This window comes from Protomyctophum bolini (genome assembly GCF_963924005.1).
Source record: "Protomyctophum bolini genome assembly, chromosome: 13".
Classification (NCBI taxonomy): Eukaryota; Metazoa; Chordata; class Actinopteri; order Myctophiformes; family Myctophidae; genus Protomyctophum; species Protomyctophum bolini.
In genome coordinates this window covers 12103791-12114351 of record NC_137874.1, presented here as the reverse complement: position 1 = coordinate 12114351, position 10561 = coordinate 12103791, and the positions used below count along the sequence as shown (strand labels likewise).

At 43.2% G+C, this 10561-nt stretch overlaps 1 protein-coding gene across 3 annotated transcripts in view; it reads right to left on the bottom strand.

Annotated features, from left to right (window-relative positions):
- The window catches only part of arhgef12b (Rho guanine nucleotide exchange factor (GEF) 12b), a 52898-nt gene that overhangs the window by 26987 nt on the left and 15350 nt on the right, over positions 1–10561 (bottom strand). For 2 of the 3 annotated variants that reach the window (XM_080780570.1, XM_080780572.1), the window contains 9 exons: positions 10175–10232; positions 7926–8125; positions 6733–6804; positions 6460–6552; positions 4767–4877; positions 3558–3680; positions 2294–2392; positions 1762–1872; positions 941–1039 (listed from right to left, as the gene is read on the bottom strand). In XM_080780570.1, coding sequence (XP_080636696.1) covers positions 941–1039; positions 1762–1872; positions 2294–2392; positions 3558–3680; positions 4767–4877; positions 6460–6552; positions 6733–6804; positions 7926–8125; positions 10175–10232 — 966 coding nt within the window. The remainder of the gene's footprint in view (positions 1–940; positions 1040–1761; positions 1873–2293; positions 2393–3557; positions 3681–4766; positions 4878–6459; positions 6553–6732; positions 6805–7925; positions 8126–10174; positions 10233–10561) is intronic. The other variant, XM_080780571.1, reaches the window with a different exon arrangement.

Here is a 10561-nt window from a genome sequence, read left to right as displayed (position 1 = left end):
AAAGAACTATATGTAGTAAACACCCCCAAATCCTCACAACTTCCCGTGGAATTGCTCTGGTTTGTGCAGATCCATAACATTTCAGAAAATGTATTCAAACTTCAAAGACGCACACATTGAACACAGAGGCTATGTCTGTATCCATATAAACTTAAAGGCGCAGTGAAATGAAAAATACGTTTTTCACACTTTTAGACCATATCCGTGGTCATCATATGGGCATACCTAACAATGGATGCCAAAACAATGGGAAAATTCTCATTTCTGTGTGTTTTTATATCAAAAAACGATTGTATTATTTATTTATTAAAACGAAAACGTGCTGCGTGATGACGTGTAGAGATACACATCGATAAAAGCCAATAAAAATGAAGCTCACATGTTTAATTCCCCATGTCTGCGCATCCATGCAACACAGCTGCTTCTGATTACAGATTTCTCCGTTTTTATTTCCATTCAAGATAACATTCAGACAGTGTATTACTCGGTTTCAACTTAATCATCACGCTAAAATATGTTTCTGAAAACATTATAGGGTAGAAATAAGCCACATAACAGTAAACTGGTTGTGCTGGGCGACCGTCTGATTTATAAACAAACAACACCACGCTGTTGCGCATAGCATTAGCCACCGTCCCTAGCTACCGTCCCATCGCCTGAAGGGATGCGACACTCTGATTGGTTCAGAAACTTCAGACCGGTGTTTCATGTGGAAACACCATTTTCATGTTGTTCACCATTTCCGTTTCACTGCGCCTTTAACCACTTCACCCTATATTGCCATTGACTGTGGTTATACTGCTCCTTTTCCCCCTCCACACCAAATCCTCCACATCACTCTTGTTCATGTGGTAAAATTAACACAGAGGATTTACTGTGTAACGCCAGTATGATGTGTGGCTACGTCTAACATGCTGTTAAAAGAAGGAGAATGACAAACCGCCGCTCGATCCAGGAAAACCGAATGGAAATCCATGAAGAGACGTCGGGTCTCTTTAGAGGTGCTCTGCTTGTGCAGGTCGGCATAGAGGTAGCATAGCTAGTCCAGGACAGGCGCGCACACACACAGTACACACACACACAAACAGTCACGCACACACACACACACACACACACACACACACACACACACACACACACACACGCAATTAATTTATGATTGAAAGTAGAACAGAAACTGCTTTTGAGCACACGTAAAAGAACAAAAACAAGATATGGGGTAAAGTCTCAATACAATCAAGTACTTATATCTTCCTGGTTGCCATAGAAGCATGGTTTTGAATGGCAACCATATGCAAATGGAGTGGGGTAATATTACCGGTTAAAGTAAGCCTGCCTGCTTTATACCATTCAAATGAACCGTACAAGGCCAACTTATAGAGAAGCAAATCAACAATGTTCATTTGTTCTAGTACACACACGTTATTAAAGTTATTTGTCCACAACCAAGTGAGAATACTGTGTGACCCAGTATTTCTACAGGCTGACAAACACTGCAAGGCTTATTGTAATACTGAATATTGAATTGTAACATTATTGTATTTGTTATATATTGAAAAAGTAATAAGTTAATACGTACTAGTGAATGAGTGAGTGATTGAGTGAGTGAGTGAGTGAGTGAGTGAGTGAGTGAGTGAGTGAGTGAGTGAGTGAGTGAGTGCGTGCGTGCGTGCGTGCGTGCGTGCGTGCGTGCGTGCGTGCGTGCGTGCGTGCGTGCGTGCGTGCGTGCGTGCGTGCGTGCGTGCGTGTGTGCGTGCGTACCAGAGGTGCAGGGTCAAACTGTGAGACCACATGGTGGAGGAACGCTGCCAGGTGAGCCGGTCGGGATTTTAGGGACTCTATACTCTGAAAACAGCTACACTGACCACTGATCTGTCGCGCGTGCACACACACACACACACACACACACACACACACACACACACACACACACACACACACACACGAGAAGGGACAATAATAGGTATGTGGACACAACACAATATGAACAGACATTCACACAAACATTTAATGTAACGTTTCATATGAATATTTTCAAGACGTGAAGTAAATTGTTAAAAGAAAAATACTATATCTGGGAGTCTAAAAAGGCTAGTCTAAGTCTAAAAGCCCTGCTAAAAGTCATCCTTTCCACTAGCAGGGCTAAAATCAACAAAACCACTGAAGTTCTTTTAGATTCCAAGGTGTTCCCTCAATAACCAAATTGATCATTTGCCATAGTGTTTTGCAGAACCTGATCATTTGCCACAGTGTTTTGCAGAACCTGATCATTTGCCATAGCGTTTTGCAGTACCTGTTCTTGCTGTGCATCAAAGTAGTCGTCCTCTGCTCCAATGATCTGAGGGATGATGCGGGCGGAGGGGCTACCCACGATGCACTGGGAGTTGGAGTCCTGAACAACAATAAACACGACATAGCGATGTTCAGATGTTCAGAACGTGTACATTGCTAGATCACTCCCCGCCCACAGTCAGTGTGTCTCTCCACGTTCAACCTCACTTCGTTGATTCTCATTCGCTACAAGCTAACTCACACACGCCCTCACACACACCCAGTGATACTCAGGTGGTTTATTAAAGATGACACTATTCACTCTTCATTCCACGTGTTAGCGGTCATAGATGTTGTACAGCCGCCAGGGGTTAACCCATTTAGACCTGAGGACGATTCGAAATGTTTTCTAAATCCTGACAGTTTTCTGAAAAACCCATGTTTCTATATCAGTGGTTCTCAACCTTTTTCATGTCAAGGACCCCAAAAATGGTATTGTATTGTATGTATTTGGCCGCCGACCCCCCATCTGAAAATATGTTGTTCCAGGGACGCCCCCCAGAAGCAAAGATTTGAGACGTTCGCTCTGAAAGAATATATATTCAAAGATTTTTCAAAAATAGCTAAAGCATAACATAATGCTTAAAACACCGAAAGGGGTTGTCGCCCAAAATGGGTTAAACTCCCTCCACCTCCCCGGTCTCCTCCCTGTGGCATAGTGCTTATGTTGATGGTTGATTCTGAGATTGTACTGTGGATTGTGCTATGATATGTAGTATCTAAACTCGTGGAACTGAAGATCCAATGTTATGTTCATGTAATAACTGTATCTTATGCTCTGCTCCTGGGCGTTTATGATGTCAGACTCTGTGTCAGTCTTGTGCAGGTAATCACATGTATCACATGAGCAGAGCCACACCGCCAAACTGAATGCAATATCATTGCAATGCATGTTTAATCCTGAGCTGAAGTGTCTAACTGAACCACAGTCAGTTACAATAGTAATGAACATCTGTGAAAACTACTAATAATAAACTAATAATAATAATAATAATTTGAAAACTTCATTGGCCGAATTTGGCCAGCTGAATAGCCTTGCTTCATATATTCATTCATTTAAGTGACCTACTTTAGAATTTTGGTCGGATGTTTTTAGGGGGCTTGAAATTTATTTTGTCCTTGATCATTTATTTATTTAATAATGTTCTAAACGTGTGTGTGTGTGTGTGTGTGTGTGTGTGTGTGTGTGTGTGTGTGTGTGTGTGTGTGCGTGCGTGTGATCTTACAAGGTCAGTTGTTTCCTGTGGGTCTGCTGAGGGACAGATGAGGCCATCTAAGGGGGTGAATTTTGGGCCGTGGCTGGGCATCTCTTTCTGGCAAATACTCTGTGGGAGGGGGCTTCCATGCCCCTGACACGCACACACACACACACACACACACACACACACACACACACACACACACACACACACACACACACACACACACACACACACACACACACACACACACACACACACACACACAGGCAAAATTGTCTGTTTAGTCTAGTGCTGAATACAGGGAAATTCCCTGAGATCTTAAACAACAGCCTTATCGCCGTTAGAGACTGTGGTAAAAATACACCCGTTATTACAGAAAAAGCTGTGTAAGCACTTTCCCAGTAAGTGTTGAATGCAGCACCAGACTGTGGACCAGTACATCATAATAAATAAATAAACTTTCCTCGCCCACAGTCATAGTTTTCACGCAAAAACAACACGCGAGTCATTCTTCACTTTCATATCTCAAGTAAGAAACTAGAGGTGTGACATTTATTTGTCCTGTCGAGTGAGTCATTGTAGAACAAAAGGACCATTCATGCGGGGCAGGAATTTGACCCAGAGTTACAGCGACTGGTGTCACATCTCCATTGACGTGCTTTGTTACGTACGTATTTATTGACGTTGTCGTACTCTTCCCAAAGTGCTCTTACAACATTTGACCATTTTGGCCATAGGGTTGTCTATAGTAACTTCAAGTAGTCGTATCTACTGTGCCAACATGGAAAACACGCAACACCACAGTGACAACATGACAAATAGAGGGGAAAAAACAACAATCAACTACACTGTACTACACTTCTTAGCTGGTGCACAGACACTATCACTTACGCACAGTATACATTACTTAAACGTTTGATAGCTGCTACTACTTGCTCAAGTAACTGTATTTATTTTCTTTCTATTTGAGCACGCACTTCATTAATTTCACCCACTTGTTTTTCACCTGTAAACTTGCGGTGTGATAGGGTACAATATGCGACCAAATGAAAATCTCAATGCAAGTGTCAATTAAGTTTCCATTTGTACACTCTTGTTACACACGGCACGTGGCATCACTAACCCTGTCCCTGACCCAAACCCAACCGCACATGGAAGAAGCCACGTTGTTCCCGACGCAATGGCGGTGCGTCGGAATGCCACTCTGCCCCCCCCCCCCACCACTGTACTCACAGTGGCGTTGGACCAGGGGCCGTTGCTGCCACCGTCCCATCGTGGAATCAGGGGAGTGTCCACCTCCTCCACATCGCCATCTCTGGACCACAAGCCAGGCGAGCCACCGTCCTGAAACACATACAGTACGTACACATGTTAACCCATTCCGACCTGAGATCAGATTCTAAAAATGTCTTCTATGTCAGTCGCTCTTCGATTTTTCAAAAATAGCAGACCTACAAGCTCGTAGCGCGCCACTCGGTGGCATCAAAAAGGGGTTCCCGCCTAAAATGGGTTATGCATATACTGCACATACTTTATATATAAATGTACATTTAGCGGTGATGCTCATCCTCTGGGAATTTTTTTAAACAAGGCCTATGATTAGAATCATAGGCGGTGCCATGAATAAAAAGTTAAAAACACTTTCAACGTTTGTTGCAGCAACATGATTATTTGTTTTAATTTTTTTTTTTTTTACAATCTTCATTAATTTAGGCATACATGAACTACAGATACCCGGGAGTCGCGGAACTACATTTTTGATACGATGTTCAGGGGGAAAAAATCACACTCGCGTGAAGTGAGGGGCGCTCTTATCATCATACATCATCATACAGTGATGTAAATGGTTTTCAATGTAATGAGTCCCGGGATGCAGGGATGGTCTTTTAGATGAGTCCCAGGGACATTTTATGAGTCCCACTTCAACGACGTTTTGCAGCATTTAATTCCCATTTCATGTTATATGTAGCCTGACACTCAGCCTGAATTTTCATTTCGTTTCACTCCATTATTCAGTCTGAAAGCCCTCCCTACTACAACCGTTTCTGGGATGGGCGTTGCCAAAGAGGCAGTATTCGGTGATTGGTTCATACCAACCAATCAGAATAGTAGGAAAGCAGATGACGTTGTTGTCAATCATGTGGCTATGGCTAACCCGTTTGCTAACCAAACAAACAAAGCCAACGAGCGCTGCTAGCATGTAAACAAAAGCGGTAAAATATGTCGGATGATGATGTTTATAAAACCTCTCGTGTCTTCAAAGAAACTATTTATCATACGTCAATTTAATAGCCAGATTGATACGGTCGTGAGTTACCGCAGTGGGGGCAGCCATGTTTGTTTGTTTCTGGACGGCACTGTTGTTTGACGTCATCGAGTTGAAACGACGCTGATTCGTCGAGTCTGAGACCTCCTTCGGGAGTGTCACCAGACCCTAAATCGCCTGAACATAATCTTTTTATGTGGCTAGCGATTCAGGGGCTGTTATATGGTTATATCCATGTAGAAAACAGAATAAATGATTATTATAACTAAAGCTAGCAAAATAAACTAGAATAAAAAACGGTACAGTAGTACAGTAGTGCATCCCGTGGATGCAGAGGTCGTTGTTTTATTAACTTAAACTAACTTTTATTAACCCTTAACTATAAACTGCGTTTTGGGATGCAAAATGCACCCTAGTTTAATCTCTGATCATACGTCACATTCCATGCTCAGCCAATCAAATCATCACTATGGGGCACACACAGACACACAAACCGGGTCATAGGAGGGGCCAGCGCCCCTCAAAAATGTAAGAATCTGACCATATCGCTGGTCACCCCTAAGCCAGATCTTAACAGTACGTGACCAAATCCCGGGATTCAGTGGAGGGAGAGGTCACAGACAGGGCGATGTAGGGGTATGCTAATGAGAGGTGTATGACCTGGTCTTGTAGCAGTGGATGGTGCCTGCCAGCTTCCTGGTTCTCCTTCAGTAGTTTAGCCTGAGGGTTTCTGCTGTGATCCTCCTTCATAGCCTGAGTGCATGCACAAACACACACGCATGCACACACAGGCATATGGTGACTTAGTATTATTACATTCCTCTGTCTGTCTGTCTGTCTGTCTGTCCCTCTCTCACTCTAATACACACACACACACACACACACACACACACACACACACACACACACACACACACACACACACACACACACCTGTGAGTCCCCTTGCTCCTTAGTCTTGTGCAGGCAATCAGCACTCTGGCATTGTAGAGCTCCGTTATCCTCCTGGAGGTGGAGAGAAATGTTATTCAGAGCTGTATTCTATGAGCGCCGTGACTACTTGGCCGTGGGATAAAGCCACGTTCTTCTTTATTCTTTAAGGAAGTGATGGTGCTGTTACTGTAACCCGAAATCCCACAAACTCCTACAGAGACTAAACACAGAGCAGATGAGGAACCGAGCAGATGACTCGTTTCAAGCACACGCGCTGGTATGCCCCGTGAAATGTGCTAAATGAAACTGAGATCACAAACATTCATATTGTGTGCATTTCTGCTTAAAGGAAGCCCAGTATAAATGTCATGGAAGGATAAGGATAAGGAAAACTTTTATTGTCCATTACATTTACATAAAATGGAAATTTGTCTTTGGCACACCAGCGGTCAGTTACAACAATAAAACATTACATTAAATACACAGATGCATTAAAATACTATCAAAATTCACATAAACACAGCAACAGTGATCATGAACAGTGGGTGTTAGGTGAACTATTTAAACATTTTCTTGTTTAAAATGTCCACAGCAGTTGGCACAAACGAACGAACAGCATAGAGCTTGAAGCGTGAGGTCGACCACACCCACGTGCCCAGCTGACTCCTACATTGAGCACAGCAGCCTGAGGCCGTCTAATCTAAAGCAGGGGTTCTCAACCTTTTCAGGCCGTGACCCTCCAAGACATGGCCAAAGCATGTCCGGGGGTCCCCAGCCAAAAACATTGAGAACCCCTGCCTTATGGGTCTGTAAATCTGAGTGTGTACAAATGGGGTACAAATAGTGTACAAAAGTCATTTGGTTCCATTTGTACACCCTCAGAGTTAAATTGACATTGTTTTTTCAATATAAATTGGGGTCCCAGAGATAGAAATGCCATTAAATGGGGGGGTCCTTGAAATTAAATGGGAAATGGGTTGAGAATCAATGCTATCTTCTCTTATGGGGGTCCCTGGCATTATTGGCATAATGCCAATAATGGCGTCCGCGGGATAATTAGTGTCAATTTGGGGGTCCTTGTCATGAAAAGGTATCGGGAACCACTGATTTACAACACATGCGCACACACGCACACGCACACGCACACACACACACACACACACACACACACACACACACACCCACCCACGTACCGTGGGAGGCAGTGGGGAAGTGCTGTGGTCCTCTCTGTCTGGCAGCAGGGGTGAGGATGGAGAGGGGGAGAGACAGGCCTCTCCCTGCTGCTGCTGCTGCTCCTCCTCCTGCTGCTCCCTGTGAGCCCCCTCCTCCTCCAGGGGGATGTGGGGGAGTCCGGGGGGCCTCCCCAGTACTGTCAGGGCTACATAGGAGCCCGCTGCAGAGGCAAAGGGAGAGCCACGGATGAGCGGCTCGCACGTTTGAGAGATGACTGTCAAATCTGACCATTGACACCTTTGTTGACACATGGGCGACAGTTAATTGAACAAATTGATATATTCGAGCATAAGAATAATCAATAGCCGATCATATAATACCAGTAAGACGCCCTAAAGGGCGAGGTCGCGTGCACGCATCCGCCTGGGTGACGGCAGACTGCTGGGCGAGTGCTGGCGCTTTGGCATGGGGGGGTCACATCAACATATGGAATGAATTCTGTACTGGCCATATAAGGAGCGTGTCTTCAGTGTACAGGGTTTGATGAGGTCAGATCAGCATATCTGTTATGTCAAAACAGGTCAGCTCCATACAGTATATCTAGGGGTGGCAGCGGGGGCAGTGTCTTGAGTTTACAGGGTTTGATGAGGGCCCAGGTAGGGCCGGGCACTAACTTTCGGGCCTGTTGAGAACTCTAGTTTTCGCCGGCTGCCGGGCGCGGCTGCCCTAATAACTATCAACTAGTTGTTTGATTAAATGTTTGCATTTTCAACTTGGCCAACACCTGTTCCAACTTGCTTAATATCAGCCTTTGATACCTCTTTTATTTTGCCTTCACTTTTATTGTACCTTATGTCTAAAGACAACAACAGTGAATGTTCCAACCCAACCCGTATGAACTTCCGTTCAGTTTCCTGGAAACCCCCCCCCTTCAGCTAATGACTGCTCCTTGTTAAAACCCAGCATGGGTGAGCCATTGTTCAGTGGGTCTGGGGGTCTTTTTCACCCAGAGAGCAGAGACAGCAATGACTCACTGATTACTGGAGGCTGAAGACTCACCCAACTAAACGGTATTGTTTCAGAATTTTGAAAGTTTATTGATAGGTTTTGAAGCTGGCAATGCAAAAACTAATGTGTTTTACTTTACAACATTGTTTCATGCCTCTATGTTGCTGCAGGGCCCCTCCCTGGGAACTCCTGCAGCTTTGTATTATAATAAACTCCTTGTGTAGTGTACACTCTATTGTACCACCAATTAATGCACTTGTAGTCTAGACTACTTTTGTACTTGAGTGTGCATTGTTGTTGTGTATACACTGTTAGTGGTGTAATCAAATGCATTTGTTTACACCACTAAGCAAATACACAGTAGAATATCTTCATATTCTTTGCCAATTATAAAATACCTAATCTTTTGGACAAGTAGGAGGGTTAAGGCAAAAACTGTACAGTCAGGCAGGCTCCGCGGAATGCAACCAAGGCAGCAACCAGAACAAACAATGAAAATGCCTGGAGTGAAATTGAAAAGTAATGAACCATAGTCTCATTGCAAACCTTGTCACCATGTGGTTTGCTGATGCTCACACATACAATATTGACATCCATGTGTGGCAAGTCAAACCAACAGGTCTTTAATGCATTGAAATTGGGAAAGCATCTGTGTCATTTTAGATTTTAGCAAAATTGCAGATATACAAGTTCAAAGCTCTGCAAGCATACACATCTGCTACTTTTGGAAATCTTGAAAGATTTATTGGTTTAGAATGCATTTGGAAATCTTGAAAGAATTACTGGTTTATTTGTAGAATCGTCCTCAGGTCTTAATTAAGAGTTAAGAGTTGGGTCGTTTATGGCAGTTCCGTGACCACGGAGAGCAAAGGTCCGTTTCTCAATGGATTTGTCATAAACTAGTCTTAACTTGTCTTAAACTAATTTGGCCGGGGTGTAATTTTTAAACGGACGGGGAAAGTTTCTTAGAGCCCCAAATCCAAATCCAACCAGCTATGACGAAAATTAACTTTTCAATGGTTTGGCCTCAAGTGATGTGTAGAACTTGTTTTCTGTGACTTCTTGGTCTGAAGAATCCATAATTGATGTTAATTTAATGATTTAACCTGTTTGCATTTCTTATCAGCTCTGAAAAGTCACTTTTTCAACATTGTCATAGAACCTTAGGCTCAAATGAAAGCTCTACTCAAGCTAATGCCATTACAACTAATATTAAGTACACAGTATTAAATGTCAAGCGTAATGGAAACCAGGTACTTACATTTGATCAACTTCACAACTTCTATATGGTTGGAATGTGTTACCAAGGTCCCGTTAACCTGCCGAAGAAGAACATCACGAGAGTTGAGCCCTGAAGCCCTTCAACATAACTAAAAGTCCAAATCTAATTCCTACATTAGAGTACCACAGATGAAAAACAGTCCACATTTCATTCTGACGCCTCCACGAAAAGGCCTCGTTGTCCTGAACCCTTATCATTTATACATTATGGATCAATAGTGTGGACCTGGACTGTTTTTCGTCTGTGGCATTATTACTACTGTATACTTTTTTATACATTATACGTACAATATAATATATATACAATAAAACCGGTGTTTCCCATGTAACACCTGTAATTATGCAGATAAACTGTTATGTTTGTTAT